The 17,567-nt window shown below is 43.3% G+C and overlaps 2 protein-coding genes and 1 pseudogene across 11 annotated transcripts in view; 2 read left to right on the top strand and 1 right to left on the bottom strand.

Annotated features, from left to right (window-relative positions):
• UEVLD (UEV and lactate/malate dehyrogenase domains) overlaps positions 1-735 on the bottom strand; it is a 51,471-nt gene extending 50,736 nt beyond the window's left edge. For 2 of the 9 annotated variants that reach the window (XR_008374252.1, XR_008374251.1), the window contains exon 1: positions 555-707. Coding sequence is in view for 4 of the 9 variants with exons in the window: in XM_053561785.1 (XP_053417760.1) it covers positions 555-596 (42 nt within the window). In the remaining 5 variants the exon portion in view is untranslated. Of the gene's footprint in view, positions 1-554 lie in introns of all 9 variants that reach the window. The other 7 variants (XM_053561786.1, XM_053561788.1, XR_008374253.1 and 4 more) reach the window with 6 other exon arrangements.
• Positions 614-16,215, top strand: MISFA (mitochondrial sheath formation associated). 2 transcript variants are annotated; one of them, XR_008374254.1, is made up of 4 exons: positions 614-737; positions 12,405-12,493; positions 15,128-15,165; positions 16,104-16,215. XR_008374254.1 is itself a non-coding variant. In XM_053561792.1 (4 exons), the coding sequence occupies exons 1-3, from the start codon at positions 11,692-11,694 to the stop codon at positions 15,147-15,149; spliced, it is 180 nt and encodes a 59-aa protein (XP_053417767.1). In that variant the 3' UTR covers positions 15,150-15,165; positions 16,104-16,215. The 2 variants fall into 2 exon arrangements, 1 of the variants encoding a protein (XP_053417767.1); XM_053561792.1 differs by lacking the exon at positions 614-737 and adding an exon at positions 11,692-11,760.
• LOC128565378 (high mobility group protein B1-like) lies at positions 8,411-9,529 on the top strand (annotated as a pseudogene).
• Positions 16,216-17,567: the final 1,352 nt, after the last annotated feature.

Genomic DNA, 17,567 nt, shown 5'->3' with positions numbered 1-17,567 from the left:
AGTACTAGGAAGGTGAAGGGAATACAAAACAGTCTCTGCAGTCAAAAGGGTTCACACCAAGAGTAAGGTTTATAAATAAATACAATGTGATAATCGATATTTTTTAAAGTACAAGAGGGTGATTCAATTTTCCAGGGAGTGACTCTGAGCTGGGACTTAACAAAGGATGAGCTCTGCGATTCAAGAGAAAAAAATGGTGGGGTGTGTGTGGCTTCAACACAGGGAGAGGCGTGGTTACAGGAACGGTGTGTGCCCCGAGCAGTTAAAAGGCCAGTGAAAGCTGGTGGTGTGAGAACTCGTACAGGGTGGTGGATCTCGGAGTTGCAGGAGCCAGAGCCCAGGCCCTCCACAAATAGGAGGTGGTCTCAAACCCCCCCAGCCTCCCTGAGGCCGAAGCTCACAGCCGGCTTCAGATCAGCCCGCCCCAGCTCCAAGCCGCAACAAGTCTATAAACGCAAAAAGGAGGCGGCCCACTCGGGAGCGGAGACTCCCTCCCTCCAACCCTCACCCCTAGACCCTAAGGCTTCAAACCAGCCCCAGCTGGCTGCCCGCACCTTGCCAAGCAGCCGTCTGATACTCTCGCAGTCAAACTCCATCTCCAGCCAGGTCCCAGCACCTCAGCCCTGACCTTCTTCCGGACTCGCTGCAGGACGGAAACCGCGGAGAACCAAACTTCCTGGCGTCTCAAAGCTCCGCCCTTTCCCAGACTCGCAATTCCGTCCGCTTCAATCCCCCAGGTAAATACAACTGCTTCTGCCGCTGCAGGAGCGAACACACGGCAGGCACGTGACGGGAGTGCAGCCAGACCCAGGGGAAATCTGTGAAGGGAGGAACAGGAAGGACTGGAGCAGAAACAGTAAAGGAGGTAGAAGCAATACGCGATATTCTTGAAGAGAGTTGCTAGAAGGATGTTAAATTCAGCAGAGTATCAGAAAACATCAAGACAGAAAATTGGAGTTAGGTTTAGGAAAAGGGAGGTAATAGAACTTCAAGAGCAAATTTTCGGAGTAGAAAAGGGAAACCAAGTCAGGAGGGGCCTCATCAGAGAATAGGACAGCTGCATGGGACTGGCCGTGACACAGAGGGAGGAATTGCCCTTTTCTTCTTCTTTTTTTAAAAAACTATGTTGATAGTTGAAAGAAAATGGTGAAAAACAAGAGTTCGAAGCAGAGAGGCGGGAGATTGGTGGATGAGGTCATCTGGAGAAGGAAGGCCGAGAAGAGATGGAAGATACAGTAATTTTCTGGTGTTATTTGGTGCCTTAGTCTTATGAGTTACTTGCCTGCTCTGTTTCCTTGGGTTAAGCCGCAGAAGCCAAAAAGTCGCAAGAGCAGAATATCGTAATTGCTGAGAGGTCGGGCAGCCAGGAAGGTGATTGCATTTATAGGAAGATCCCAAGGCAGGTTTGCTGTGACACAGTTGAAGAAAATGAAAGACCGGGCTTGGCGCCTGTAGCTCAGTAGCCGGTAGCTCGGCGCCGGGCACATACAATGGGGCTGGTGGGTTCGAACTCGGCCCGGGCCTGCTAAACAACAACTATAAAAAAAAACAAAAAACCTGGACGTTGTAGCGCGCCTGTAGTCCGAACTCCTTGGGAGGTTGAGGCAAGAGAATGGCTTAAGCCCTAGGGTTTGAAGTTGCTGTGAGCTGTGACGCTACAGCACTCTATTGAGAGCAACATAGTGAGACTTTGTCTCTAAAAAAAAAAAAGAAAAAGAAAGAAAGCGAAAGGCTGGAAGGAGCATTCATGCATTTTTTTTTTTTTGTAGAGACAGAGTTTCACTTTATGGCCCTCGGTAGAGTGCCGTGGCCTCACACAGCTCACAGCAACCTCCAACTCCTGGGCTTAAGCGATTCTCTTGCCTCAGCCTCCCGAGTAGCTGGGACTACAGGTGCCCGCCATAACACCCAGCTATTTTTTTGTTGCAGTTCGGCCGGGGCCGGGTTTGAACCCACCACCCTCGGTATATGGGGCCGGCGCCCTACCGACTGAGCCACAGGTGCCGCCCCATTCATTCATTTTTGAGACAAAGTCTCACTGTCACCCTAGGTAGAGTGCCATGACATCATAGCATACAGCAACCTCAAACTCTTGGGCTCAAAGTAATCCTTTTCACTCAGCCTCCCAAGTAGCTGGGACTACAGGCGCCCACCACAACGTCCGGCTATTTTTAGAGACAGGGTCTTGTTTTGGCTCAGGCTGGTCTCCAACTCCTGAGCTCAGGCTGGTCTCCAACTCCTGAGCTCAGGCAATCCACCTGCCTCCCGCTTTCCAGAGTGCTAGGATTACAGGCGTGAGCCACGGTGCCCAGCCCAATTTATTCATTAAAAAAAATCTTTTGTTAGGCGGCGCCTGTGGATCAGTCGGTAGGGCGCCGGCCCCATATACCGAGGGTGGTGGGTTCTAAACCCGGCCCCGGCCAAACTGCAACCAAAAAATAGCCGGGCGTTGTGGCGGGCGCCTGTAGTCCCAGCTACTCGGGAGGCTGAGGCAAGAGAATCCCTTAAGCCCAGGAGTTGGAGATTGCTGTGAGCTGTGTGAGGCCACGGCACTCTACCGAGGGCCATAAAGTGAGACTCTGTCTCTACAAAAAAAAAAAAAAAAATCTTTTGTTGAGTATCTGTTATTTTGGTTATTTTTCTAGAAAAAAAATCTTTTGTTGAGTATCTGTTATTTTGGTTATTTTTCTAGATCTGAAGATACACAGTAGTGAATGAGGTAGACAAAATTAGCTTCTATCTTAAGGTTTTCATTCTTTTATTAGTAGGTGAAGAGCAGAGCAATATAATAAGTAAATTATATAGCACATTAGAAGATTAACCGTTGTGGAGAATAAATTCTTAAAAGACAGTGTAAGTAGATTGGGGTAGGTCTTATTGATGGATAAAGGAGTCAGTGTTCCAAATTAAAGAGCAGCCAAACCAGAGCCCTAAAACAGGTAGGCTTAACACAGCAAGGAGGCCAGTGTGGCTGCAGTAGAATGAGGTAAGAGGTTAGCAAGCAGAAGTAGGAAGCTAGGTCAGAGAAAAGGGGAGAGGGACAGATGGTTTAGAGAAGTGATTCTTCTAGAGCCATTCCCAGATGGGCAAGCTTCGGAATCACCTGGAACTTGTTAGAAATGTAGATTATCTGCAATCCTTTTTTTTTTTTTGCAGTTTCTGGCCAGGGCTGGTTTTGAACCTGCCACCTCTGGCATATGGGGCTGGCGCCCTACTCCTTTGAGCCACAGGTGCCGCCCTGATTATCTGCAATCCTAACACTCAGAGAGGACTAGTTGGAAGAGGCAGGAGGATTGCTAGCATTCAGGAGTGTGTGAGCAAAAGTAAGACTAGTTCTCTACAAAAAAAAAAATAGAAAAATTAGCTAGGCATGGTAGAACACGTATAGTCCCAGCTACTAGGGAGGCTGAGGCAGGAGGATCATTTAAGCCCAGGAGTTTAAGCATGCAGTAAGATATGATGACATTGAACCACTGTACTGTAGATTAAGCAACAGAGCCAAACTCTGTCTCAAAAAAACAAACAAAAAACCCCCCCAAAAACCAGACAGATTTTAAGACCCCTGCCTCAGTCTTATTCAATCAGAACTCTAGGGGTGAGGCCCAGCAATCTGCTTTAATAATCTTTCCAGGTGATTTTGATGCATGAAGTCTAAGAACCACTGTAGAACTTTGTAGACAATTGAAAGGACTCTGGCTTGTCAGTGTCCTCCCACTAGGCAGAGACCATCAGGAACATACTTGTACTTAAACATGTTGGGTTTATCATTCCTTGCAGTGAGGAGGGAGGTCCTGTGGGAGAAAACATTGAGGCAGCGCAGTAAGAGAATGTCAGAGAGAACCTATTACAAGATTTGGGCAATTTGAGAGAGGGCTTAAGGAAGCCAGGCTTCAGTCTGGATTTGGTGCTATCATAAAGCAGGATGCTTTTCTGTGACTGAGTATCTCAAAAACTATAATCTATAGGATGGACAAACCAGAGTGAGGATAAAGAAGCAGTCACTCATGTTAGCAAAGAAGAATGTTTAGTATTTTATGGCATGCATGTTCTTATCTCTGCTCAGATGAAGTTAGGAAGTGGCCTTGTATCTCACTTATTTGTGGTCTTAGTGACCTTGTCTGATGTTGGTGTTCCAGGAGATTGTTTACTGCCAACAGAATAACCTAGCAGTGAGCATCAGTTCAGCCTGTAGCAACACCAAGGCCTTCCAACCAAACCACCAGTTCTTTTCTCATCTAGTCACTATGGACACTTTATGCCTCTGTGTGTGTGTGTGTTTAGCATTTCCTGTATGGAAGGTACATTGCTAAGAGTTTTACCTGCTTTATCTCTGTTGATCTTCACAAAACCCTATGACCTGGATAGAATTATTACCTCAATTTTACTGATGTGTCAGACCAGTTCCCAGATGTCAGGACTTAACGTTTTTCTTTCTCAGGCTTTTACTCTAAGAGAAAGAGGAAGCTGCTGGGAAGTTTGAACAGAAAAGTAACATGATCTGAGTTTTAAGAGAATAACTTTGGGCGGCGCCTGTGGCTCAGCGGGTAGGGCGTCGGTCCCATATGCCGGAGGTGGCGGGTTCAAACCCAGCCCCGGCCAAATTTAAAAAAAAAAAAAGAGAATAACTTTGTTGCATTGTGAGGAGACCATAGTGCAGAGCAAGAGAGGAAACTGGAAGACAAAGTAGGAAAAAGATTACAGAGAGAAACTAAATGATCAGAGGCCTGCTTAGTGCACCTTAGCCATATCTAACAAACCTTGGAAACAGTAGAACAGATCCTGCCAGAAATCTATTAAACAAGGAACAAGTGTTAGGTTAGCAGCAAGGCCTGAGCAAGGTTTTTCAACCATTTATCAAAGAGCCTTTTATGGAAGAGGCCTTCCAACCAAACCACCAGTTCTTTTCTGGTCTAGTCACTATGGAAACTTTATGCCTCTGTGTGTGTGTGTGTGTGTGTGTGTGTGTGTGTGTGTGTGTGTTTAGCATTTCCTGTATGGAAGGTGCATTGCTAAGAGTTTTACTTGCTTTATCTCTATTGATCTTCACAAAACCCTATGACCTGGATAGAATTATTACCTCAATTTTACTGATGAGGAAACTGAGGTTTAGTGTTGTATTACCTAGTTCCTTGTTCCTGAGATTCTTTTTGAATAAGAGGTGTATTAATGACAGCTTTTTTGGGGGGAGGGAGAAGAAGACTACAAAATTGAACATACACACTGATTTTAACATTTATGCCTATCTCAAAAGAGCCTAAACGTGAAAAAGTATGCATTTTAAATAGAGGATATGTGGTATAATTGGTTCCATTTTACAAATGGGGAAAACAAAGACTCAGGTAATATTATTGCAGAAAGTAATGTAAAAGATGATGTTCCTAATCTATGCATTATATCTGTCATTGTGTGTGATAATTGTGATGAAACTTTGTGTCTTGGTTTTTTTGTTTGTTTGTTTGTTTGTTTTGAGATAGAGTCTCACTCAATTGCCCTGGGTTTGAGTGCAGTGGTGTTACAGCTCACAGCAACTTCAAACTCTTGAGCTCAAGTGATCCTCTTGCCTCAGCCTCCCGAGTAGCTATGACTACAGGTGCTTGCCACAACACCCGGCTATGGTTAGAGATGGCTCTCACTCTTGCTCAGGCTGGTCTTGAACTCCTGAGCAAGATCCACCCACCTTGGCCTCCCAGAGTGTTAGGATTACAGGCGTGAGCCACTGCACCCAGCTTGTGATTAGTGATAATCTAACAATTAGAATTCTGTGCCTGTTGGTATTTACAAGAGGAAGGCTGTGTGATAAACATTAGCTTTTTTAAAGCCTCCCTCCTGACCTCTAGTATGCCTGCTTCATTTCATGAAGCTGATGCTATTAGATCCTATAATCTAACCAGGCTGAAAAGTTCACTCTTCCCTAAGCACATTGCCTTCTTCCTTGCCTTATGCCTTAGTGCTTGGGGAGTATTTCACTGCACTGGGATATCCAACTATATATGCACCTCCGCCCTTTCTGACTCCAAAGACTGCCGGGAGAGGGTGGTGGGTAGAGGCTGAATTTCATTCATCTCTATATTCCTTGTGCTTGAATTTAGTAAATCATATATAAAGAGGCTTCCAATAGAAAGTTTGCAGAAGGAATATGAAAGGTGACCAATGCCTGAGGGAGAAGAAGATAGAATGTACTAGTTTTCAACTTTATCTGGGTTTCAGACTTTTTAAAAAGACCACTGTTAGGGGGAGGGGGAAGGGAAGGAGAGAGAGGGATTGATGCGCTCCCACTTAATGGGCACAATGTAAGGGTATATGACACACCTCCTGGGTGTGGGTTGGAACTACAAGGACTCTACCTAACAAATACAAGCTCTGTAACCTAATTGTTTGTACCCTCACATTAATCTGAAATTTTAAAAAACTGTTGAAAGAGATATACCTGCCCCAAGAAAATGTATATGCCCACATAATACACTCTGTTTTGTGTCCAATTTCAGGTATGTTTATGGATTTACTGAAGTCCACTAGACCCCAGTTTAAGAAATTAAAGTGTAATAAGTGGGAGTATAATTTGCTACAACCGGTGGGCAAAGTGACCTGACATAGCTTTGGCTCAATAATGCCACTTTAGGAATCTGTCTTACAGAAACAGAAGTACCTAGATGTTAATTTTGTTAAAAGGGGGAAAATTTCCCAAACTGAGAAATGGAGAAAGTATATATTCTGTATCTCTGCAGCTTTAGAAACCACAAGAATGACATGTTTAACATTAGAACTTGTTTCTAGACAATCACAGTAGCTCAACTGTGTAATCCTAGCAGTATGGGAGGCTGAGGCAGAGGATCACTTGAGGTCAAGATTTTGAGACCAGCTTGAGCAAGAGCAAGACCTCACCTCTACTAAAAATAGAAAAATATAACTGGGTATTGTGGCTCACACCTCTAGTTCCAGCTGTTCAGGAGGCTGAGGCAGGAGGATTGCTTGAGCCCAGGTGTTTGAGATTGCAGTGAGCTAGAATGATGCCACTGCATGCTACCCTGAGCCACAGAGTGAGACTCTGTCTCAAACAAAAAAACAAAAACACCCCCCCCCAACAAAAACCAACCCAAAACTTGTTTCTTAGTGCTTTGCTACTAATCTCTATTTATACCCTCTGTTGCTGTCCTAATTATTGGCCTTATCTGACATGTTAGGGAATGAAACCTTCTTATCCAAATATCAGATACAATTCTCAACAAAATACTAGCAAACCGAATTCAATAGCACATTAAAAGGATTATTTATCATGATCAAGGTGGATTCATCCTAAGGATGCTAGGATGGATCAACATACACAAGTCAATGAATATGATATATCAACAGAACAAATGACAAAAACGATTATGAACCTTGTCTGCAAACCATCATCTCTGTGATTTTTGGGTCTATTTTTTTTAATTAAATCATAGCTGTGTACATTAATGCAATCATGGGGTACCATGCGCTGGTTTTATATACAATTTGAAATATTTTCATCACACCTGATTAACATAGCCTTCCTGGCATTTTCTTAGTTATTGTGTTAAGACATTTATATTCTACATTTAGTAAGTTTCACATGTACCCTTGTAAGATGCACGGTAGGTGTGGTCCCACCAATTACCCTCCCTCCACCCATGCTCTCCCTCCCCTCTCTTCCCTTTTACTTTCCCCCATATTCTTAGGCTATAATTGGGTTATAGCTTTCATATGAAAGCCATACATTAGTTTCATAGTAGGGCTGAGTACATTGGATACTTTTTCTTCCATTCTTGGGATACTTTACTAAGAAGAATATGTTCCAGCTCCATCCATATAAACTTGAAACAGGTAAGGTCTCCATCTTTCTTTAAGGCTGCATAATATTCAATGATGTACATACACCACAATTTATTAATCCATTTGTGGATCGATGGGCACTTGGGCTTCTTCCATGACTTAGCAATTATGAATTGGGCTGCAATAAACATTCTGGTGCAAATATCTTTGTTATAATGTGAATTTTGGTCTTCTGGGTATATACCTAGTAGAGGAATTGTAGGATCGAATGGCAGGTCTATTTTTAGATCTCTAAGTGTTCTCCAAACATCTTTCCAAAGGGGTCTATTTTCTTTTTTTTTTTTTGTAGAGACAGAGTCTCACTGTACTGCCCTCGGTAGAGTGCTGTGGCATCACTCGGCTCACAGCAACCTCCAGCTCTTGGGCTTATGCGATTCTCTTGCCTCAGCCTCCCAAGTAGCTGGGACTACAGGCGCCCACCACAACACCCGGCTATTTTTTGTTGCAGTTTGGCCAGGGCTGGGTTTGAACCTGCCACCCTCAGCATATGGGGCTGGCGCCGCCCCAAAGGGGTCTATTTTGATGGTTGATTTTTCTCTTTGTTGTGGGTGATATTTCCTGCTTTTAAAAATTCCTGGTAAACTTTAGATTTGATGTTAAACACGGTAAATTTTACAGTGTTGATGGATTTTGTTGTATTTCTTTCAATAGTGTTAGGCTTTGTTTATAAAGCTTACAAATATGCTCAAAGAGAGGGATGATGGTTTACAGACAAAGTCCTTAAGACATTTATTATAAATCTTTCAACTATGTTCAAGGAGCTAAAGGAAAACATGATATGGAGAAACATGAAAGATAAACACAAGGTTACAGAGTGGAGAGAGTGAGGAGGCTGCTTCTGGCTCCCGCTCTCACAGCCATTGCAGTACATTGAGCAACATAGAGACAGTGCTGGAGCAAGTGAGAGCTGGATGGGCACTGGGTGACTCTTGCTGAGGAAAAATAACTGAACACGGGCAAAGGAGATCCTAAGAAGCCGAGAGGCAAAATGTCATCATAGGCATTCTTTGTGCAAACTTGTTGGGAGGAGCACAAGAAGAAGCACCCAGATGCTTCAGTCAACTTCTCAGAGTTTTCTCAGAAGTGCTCAGAGAGGGGGAAGACCATGTCTGCTAAAGAGAAAGGAAAATTTGAAGATATGGCAAAGGCGGACAAGGCCCGTTATGAAAGAGAAATGAAAACCTATATCCCTCCTAAAGGGGAAACAAAAAAGAAGTTCAGATCCCAATGCACCCAAGAGGCCTCCGTCGGCCTTTTTCTTGTTCTGTTCTGAGTATCGCCCCAAAATCAAAGGAGAACATCCCAGCCTATCCACTGGTGATGTTGCAAAGAAGCTGGGAGAGATGTGGAATTACACTGCTGCGGAGGACAAGCAGCCTGATGAAAAGAAGGCTGCAAAGCTGAAGGAAAAATACGAAAAGGATATTGCTGCATACTGAGCTAAAGGAAAGCCTGATGCAGCAAAAAAGGGAGTCGTCAAGGCTGAAAAAAGCAAGAAAAAGAAGGAAGAGAAGGAGGAGGAAGATGAAGAAGATGAAATGAAGATGAAGATGATGAATAAGTTGGTTCTGGCACAGTTTTTTTTTCTTGTCTATAAAGCATTTAACCCCCCTGTACACAACTCACTCCTTTTAAAGAAAAAAATTTAAATGTAAGGCTGTGTAAGATTTGTTTTTAAACCGTACAGTGTCTTTTTTTGTATAGTTAACACACTACCGAATGTGTCTTTAGATAGCCCTGTCCTGGTGGTATTTTCAGTAGCCACTAACCTTGCTTGGTACAGTCTAGGGGTTGTAAATTGGCATGGAAATTTAAAGCAGGTTCTTATTGGTGCACAGCACAAATTAATTATATATGGGGATGGTAGTTGTCTCTGCTGCAGCTTATACAAAATAATTGTTCTGTTAACTGAATACCAGTCTGTAATTGCAAAAAAAGAAGTTGCAGCTGTTTTGTTGACATTCTGAATGCTTGTAAGTAAATACAATTTTTTTATTAAAAAAAAGATAAACACATTGAACTTTCTAGAGATGAAAAATACATCATCAAATGAAAATCACATTGTATGGGATTAACAGATTATTAAACACTGAAGGTCAAAAGAAGAGTAAACTTGAAGATAACAGCAATAGAAACTATGCAGACTAGAGTACAAAAAAGACTGAAAAAATATAAAGAACTTTAGCAAGCTGTGGGACAGTATCAGCTGGTTTAACATGTATCAGAGGTCACAAGTGAGGAGAGACAGTCAGAAGAAATATTTTTCTTTTTAGCAACAGAATCTTGCTCTGTCCCCCAGCCTGAAATGTAGTGACCCAGTCATAGGTCATTGCAACCTGGAAATGGTAGGCCCAACTGAGCCTCCTACTTTGGTCTCCTGACTATAGGCACATGAAACTATTCCTGACTAGTTATTTTTTTAAAGATGAAGACTCACCTTGTTGCCCAGGGTGGTCTTGAACTACTGGCCTCAAGCGATCTTCCTGCCTTGCTCTCCCAAAGTGAGGCCTGGGATTGCAGGTGAGAGCCACTGCACCTGGGTGTGATCTCAATTTTTTCTGTGCAGACTGTGGTAGTTACAAGATAGACACATTTTTCAAAACACATCAGGTGTATACTAAAAGTTAACTTTATCATAAATAAGTTATACCTCAATAAAAGCTAACTAAGAACAAAAAGAATGTGTAGGATTTTTATCACTTGATCCAGAGAGATGTCCGTGATGCATTATTATAGGAGAAAAGCAAGTTATATAGTAGCATATGTAGTGTAATTACCTTTAATAAAACAACACTGGGGAAAAAACCCACAATATCCCTCTATACGTATATTGATATTTGCAGGCCCATGGAGAAGTCTTTGGCAGAAGGATACATACCCAACTGGTAACATTGGTTACATCATAGGGGTGGGAATTGAGGGGAGGAGGAGGGAGTATTAAGTTTTTCTTCATACATCTTTGGATAGTTTCATATTTCATAATGAAAAACTATCATTTTCATAATTAAATAATAAAATAAATAGGGAGTTTTTGTTTGTAGGAAGAACTCTGGTGTAGAGAGGGATTCACTGTGCCAAAGCAGGGAGGTCAAAGGGAACAAGATGTGGTCCTAGACTTGACACAAAAGGAGATCTTTGGTGACCTTTGAGGGAGCATCTAAGTAATGGGTGGAGGCTAACAGATTGCAATCTGCGGAAGAGAGATGCAGATTGCAAATAAAGGCTTTGAGTGTGGAATACTTATTTAGAAAGTTTGGTCATAAAAAGAAATTAATAAATAAGACAGTTATGGAGGGAGCTGCAGCATCAGAGGATTTTTCTGTCCTTTGTGATGGCCAAAAAAAGAAAACCAGTGGAGAGGAACTGACCCAAAGTGTTGAAGAATGTGAATATACAGTGGAAGTGAGGAAGCCTTTGAGATGGAAGGGGTGGTCCTATCTTGGCCCTGATCCAGAGTATCAGCTGTGTGCCCTTAGTGCTGGTCACTTAGTCTCTCTAAACCTCAGTTTTCTCATTAGTAAAACAGGATTAATAATAGTACCTAGCTCATAGTGTTGCTGTGAGATAATGTATACAAAGAACTTCTTAATTTGCTGCTCAGCTACTGGTCTGGGAGCAGAGTCTCTGGTGTGTTGAGTCTTGGCCACGTGACCAGTGATGTCATAATGCCCTGGTAGACTCCAGCTTCTCCACTAGGGAGTTGCGGATCCTTGGGAACCAAGGATTAGAGCTGATATGCGAGACTTTTACCAACTGAGGGTTTCGTGAGCATACTCCTTTGCCAAGATCTTAGTGAATAGTCTCTCACTGTGCAGTTGTATCTTAAAAATTGTTTTACTTTTGATCATGATTGTGCTTGGCTGGATGCTTTTTGTTGGACTCGCATGTTACTTGGGCACATTTCCAGAGCTGACGGTAAGTAACAACCCTGACTGTAAATCCCAGTCCTGATGCTGCTGGCTCACTCTTTCGTCTGGGGTTTCTGACAAAACTAGAAAGATAGCTGAAGTCTCACCACTAACTGGAAGTCAGGATGTGATGGGAACAAACTTAATTTTCCAGGCTACTTCTCATCCTGTTGGGGACATCCTCGTTTTATGTCTTTTTTTTTGAGACAGAGCCTCAAGCTGTTGCCCTGGATAGAGTGCTGTGGCATCACAGCTCACAGTAACCTCCAACTCCTGGGCTCAAGCGAGTCTCCTGTCTCTGCCTCCCAAGTAGGTGGGACTACAGGTACCCATCATGCCATCCGGCTATTTTTTGGTTGCAGCCATCATTGTTGTTTGGTGGGCCCAGGCTGGATTAAAACCTGCCAGCTCAGGTGTATGTGGCTGGTGCCTTAGCCGCTTGAGCCACAGGCACTCAGCTTATGTCTTTTTTTCTTTTTTTTTACTCCTTCCTGCTGCAGATAGTACCTGACTTGTGGTTTTCAGGCCATATGGGTCAGTGGTTGTTGGTAGGAAGAACTTTGGGGATTGGCGGGACCTTTCAGCAGCCCTTCCAGTCACCATACAGGGGTGGCTACCTACCTCTGCCCTTAAATTTTCTTTCTGACTCAGCCTCCAACTCTGAAGTGGAAAGAGAGGTGGCCTGTTCAGGAGAGCAAGGCACGACTGAGGAGCCAGGCTTTGGATGAAGATCTGCCACAGTGAGTAGGTGGTCAGGTCTATTGGCTAGATTCCTCCCTTCCCAGAGACCTTGGTAGGACCCTGAAATCTCAATGCAGAGTTCTTATTTCTCTGGAAAACATAATTAACTGTGGAAGGGGAAGTGATTTAGATAGGACTGCTAAAGACAGCAGGCCAGGGTTCTCTGTTAATAACCATGTCTATAGGTGTTCATTCTGTTCCCATCTGTTAATTTGTTTTCTCTTCAAAAACACTATAATAATTTGGACCAGCATTTTATTTTTTATTTTTATTTTTTTTTTATTGTTGGGAATTCATTGAGGGTACAATAAGCCAGGTTACACTGATTGTAATTGTTAGGCAAAATTCCTCTTGCAATCGTGTCTTACCCCCAAAAGGTGTGGCACATACCAAGGCCCCGCCCCCCTCCCTCTTTCCCTCTCTCTGGTCCCTTTCCCCACCCCTCCCTCCTTCCTTCTCTCTCTGCTCTCCCCTTCCCCCACCCTCACCGTGACCTTAATTGTCATTAATTGTCCTCATATCAAAATTGAGTACACAGGATTCATGCTTCTCCATTCTTGTGATGCTTTACTAGGAATAATGTCTTCCACTTCCATCCAGGTTAATACGAAGGATGTAAAGTCTCCATTTTTTTTAATGGCTGAATAGTATTCCATGGTGTACATATACCACAGCTTGTTAATCCATTCCTGGGTTGGTGGGCATTTAGGCTGTTTTCACATTTTGGCGATTGTAAATTGAGCTGCAATAAACAGTCTAGTACAAGTGTCCTTATGATAAAAGGATTTTTTTCCTTCTGGGTAGATGCCCAGTAATGGGATTGCAGGATCAAATTGAACCAGCATTTTAAATGCCCCTTTTGGTAGATCCTGAAAGTGTAGTTAACATTAACTTAAGTGTAGGTTCTAACTTTGCAGCTTTGCAACATTGGGAAAGTTAATTTCTCTGAACCTCAAGTTTCTTCTTCTGGACCATGGGAAATACCTGAATGTTTGTAAAGATACATTTGGGAATTCATGTAAAACATTTACTGCAAAGTTGACAGTTAACATTTAATAAAACACTAACTCAACAACAAAGCAAAGTAATGAACCAGTCAACAAAGATTTACTGGTGACAGTGACCTCAACTGTGTACCCAACCCCATATTAGCTAGTTCATTGGTGAAAGTGGAATACAAGCACAGATCTTTCCCTCTAGACTTAATAGCCTCTCACATTCATTCTACTAGATCAGCCTGCCTGCAGGAAACATTAATGGCAATATACCTTTTAGCCTAAACCATTTCTTAGTTTTTTTATATTCCACCCCATTTCATTCAGACCTGTTGAGCCGTTCCCATTGTTAGAGAAACTTAACTCAGATTTTTAATAAAAGCATATCCTTTTGGGGAGACAGCTTCTCCAGAAGATAGGTATATCAAGCCCCAGGCCCAGGTATATATAAGAGTGGGACATGATGATTGGTTTCTTGTTCTCCACCTGTCCCAGGATTTCTGTGAGAACATTGGGCCAAAGCAGTCAGACCTTTGTGAGGTTGGGGACACTGGGCACTTGAGCTGAGCCACTGGATCCTAACTGCACAACTTAAACTGTTCTGTGTCTCAGTTTCTCCCACTATGAAATTAGTAAAACAGGTTTGGGCGTGGTGGCTCATGCCTGTAAACTTAGCACTTGGGAGGCCAAGGTGGGTAGACTGCCTGAGCTCACAGTTTCGAGAGCAGCCTGAGCAAGAGCAAGACCCCATCTCTAAAAAATAGCCAGGCGTTGTGGCCGCCTCCTATAGCCCTAGCTACTTGGGAGACTGAGGCAAGAGAATCACTTAAGCCCAACAGTTTGAGGTTGCTGTGAGCTGTGATGCCACAGCACTCTACCGAGGGTGACATAGTGAGACTCTTGTCTAAAAAAATTAAAAAAAAAAAAAAGAAAGAAATGAGTAAAACAGCCTGTCTTCTTTCTCTTCTTTTCTCAGGAATGTTGTAAGGAGGCTTACCATGCGTGATGAGAGCTTAACTCTGCCATTTTATAAGATGCAATATTTTTCTTCTTTGAATAGCCTACAAGAGTATATAAAGTTAATTGCTCATAGCAAACCTTAGCTAGCTAAATCCGTTATTCCAACCTGGGGGGTTTTGTTTGTTTGTTTGCATAGCAATGTTTTTTGCATCTAATTGCATAAAGCAAATGAGTAAACATTTTGGCAGGTCATGTGATGCTAGCTATGTCCTAACCAAGCGACTTCCCTAGAGACCAGGGCCCTTTTTGATAAATTTTCTTTAGCCTCAACAGATCTGGCATCTTGGCCAACCAGCCTTTATTATATCAGTCAAGAGTATGCTCTGACTGGGACCCCAAGACGACAGGGGCTGATGTCACAATTGGTGTCTGAGCTCTGGCCCCTCAAAATGGTCACTTGTAGCCATTTCAGTTCAGATTAGACCACAAAGCTCCTCAGCCAGGAGCTGCCATGCTGGGCCATCCACCATCTGGTCTCTAAGGAAAACAGCTCAGTTTCTGGGAACCAAGGAATAGAACACCACACCTTTCAGAACCACCCATCTCTCCCTGTGCATACTACCAGCTGAGCAAGAAGCCCTGCAATGATTGTTGTCTTATGGATGCTTCTCATTGCAGGAACGATGTGGAAAGGATATAAATATCCTCCAGGAGGGGTAAGCGTACTTTCAACTTTGTTCTCTATTTCTACTTGGAAATGTATTCTCCCAGAGAAACAAACTAAGCATGGAAATCCAACTCTAGTTACTTTAGAAACAAATACTCTTTTATTAAAAAAAAAAAAAAAAAAAATTTACCTACTTTTATTGTTCACATTCGCACTCTAAAGTTGGGAAAGTTCCCACTTTCTTTCATGTCATCTTTTATGCCTGTTTTTTTGTTTGTTTGTTGTTTGTTTTGAGACAGAGCCTCAAGCTGTCACCCTGGGTAGAGTGCTGTGCCATCACAGCTCACAGCAACCTCTAACTCCTGGGCTCAAGCGATTCTCCTGCGTCCGCCTCCCAAGTAGCTGGGACCACAGGCACCCTCCACAAGGCCCAGCTGTGTTTTGGTTGCAGCCGTCATTGTTGTTTGGCAGGCCCGGGCTGGATTTGAACCCGCCAGCTCAGGTGTATGTGGCTGGCGCCTTAGCAGCTTGAGCCACAGGCACCGAGCCGATGCCTGTTTTTTTGTAAGAGTCTTTATTCAAGTTCTTCAGTTTGGAAGCCGAGAAAAGGATATTTCAGTCCCAGAGTCAGAGCTTTCCGATTTGGGCAACCTAGTCTCTGTTGTACATATCATATGCTCAGCTTACAGTACCATTTCCTAAATCAGCTCACTTAAGCACCCAAACTTATCTCTTCTGTAAGTAAGCATTACTCTGTAAAAGGGTTCTTGTGGCAGACGTCTCTTTGCTGTCGTCCTATTAGAAGCAGGAAATGTTTGTCTTTTCTCTGCCTCTTGGTCAGCTTCCACACTGCTAAGCACCTTAGTGGCTGGGATCAGAGGCATTAGGTGAGACAGACTTGGACACAGCTACTTTTGCCATCCCTTGCAAGACCAATTGTCTCAGTTTCACCCTAGCAACTGACATATGTTTTCTCCCCTCCCCTAGACCCCTGTGGAAGTAGCCAAAGATGATCCTGGTGAAGTAATGCAGCTCTGAAGCTCACCTGACCAGCTGTACAGTTCCTGTTGTTGGTTTCGCATAAAGTAATTGCACATTATTTTGTCATATTTTATGTAAAAAAATTACCGTTTTTTTTTTTTTTTTTTTTGGTAGAGACAGAGTCTCACTTTGTCACCCTCAGCATCACAGCTCACAGCAACCTCCAACTCCTGGGCTTAGGCGATTCTCTTGCCTCAGCCTCCCCAGTAGCTGGGACTACAGGTGCCCGTCACAACACCCGGCCATTTTTTTGTTGCAGTTTGGCTGGGGAATTACCGCTCTTTTTAAGATGAATGAAGACTTGGTATTCTGTTAGCTTGTAACAGAGAGGAGGGTAGAGAAGTAGTCGGGGTGGATGGGAGATGATTATACCCCTTCTGATACACAGTCCCTGAGACTAGCATTAGGACTGAGGTAACTGGCTGGGCGCAGTGGCTCACACCTGTAATTCCAGCACTCTGGGAGACCAAGGCAGGTGGATTGCTTGAGCTTGGGAGTTTGAGACCACCCTGAGCAAGAGTGAGACCCCCTGGGTGTGGTGGCACACAGCTGTAGTCACAGTTACTTGGAAGGCTAAGGCAAGAGGATCACTCAAGCCCAGGAGTTTGAGGTTGCTGTGAGCTATGACAGCACAGCACTCTACTCAGGGTGACAGAGTGAGGCTCTGTCCCACTCCCTCAAAAAAGCACTAAGATAAACTATTCAATCTGTCCCCTGTTCTGTGTCCTTAAGGATAGAAATTTTCTTTAGACCTGTTTTCCCAAGTAATACCTTTCTTCTGGGTCCATGGTCCAGAAGTGAAAAAGTAGCAATTGCAGCAACTTTAAGCCTGTTCTTTGGAGGTATTTCTTTCTTGAGGCTTTTTCACACTTAGTAAGAACCCAAAGATTACATCACATGGGGAAAGAACATTTTAATATTGGGATAGAAAGTAAAGTATACAATAGCCTCCTAAAGCTGTGTATTAGCCTTATCTTACAAAATAGCAAAATAAAGCTGAAGGGCTTATGTATCTTGCCAACACACACAGCTCTGGGTTGCCAACAAGATTAAGATCCATCCATAACCTCAGATATGGTGAGAAGAAAAAAAAAGATTAAGATCCAGGCTTTCTCCTTAGCATTGCTTTTATGTTATCAAGAAAAAGAGTCAAAGAGAAACTGGGATATATCCAAGATCTTGCTCTTTAAAGGGTTCCCTCACCTAAAAAGTCAAGGAGTTTGGCAGCGTCTGTAGCTCAGTGGGTAGGGCATCGGCACTAGGCTGGCAGGTTCGACCCCAGCCTGGGCCAGCTAAACAATGACAACTACAACACAAAATAGCCCAGCATGCGGTGGGTGCCTGTGGTCCCAGCTACTTGGGAGGCTGAGGCCAGAGAATCGCTTAAGCCCAGGAGTTTGAGGTTGGTGT

This window comes from Nycticebus coucang, chromosome 14 (genome assembly GCF_027406575.1).
Source record: "Nycticebus coucang isolate mNycCou1 chromosome 14, mNycCou1.pri, whole genome shotgun sequence".
In the NCBI taxonomy this organism is placed as follows: Eukaryota; Metazoa; Chordata; class Mammalia; order Primates; family Lorisidae; genus Nycticebus; species Nycticebus coucang.
Note: the sequence above shows the minus strand (reverse complement) of the source record. Positions and strands in the feature narration are given on the sequence as shown.

Excerpts from the sequence above, each read along its gene's own strand:
- MISFA (XM_053561792.1), top strand. The coding sequence starts at position 11,692 with ATGATTGTGCTTGGCTGGATGCTTTTTGTTGGACTCGCATGTTACTTG. Across the intron at positions 11,761-12,404 it reads GCACATTTCCAGAGCTGACG|CCTCCAACTCTGAAGTGGAA; the intron begins GTAAGTAACAAC and ends TTTCTGACTCAG. Across the intron at positions 12,494-15,127 it reads TTGGATGAAGATCTGCCACA|GAACGATGTGGAAAGGATAT; the intron begins GTGAGTAGGTGG and ends TTCTCATTGCAG.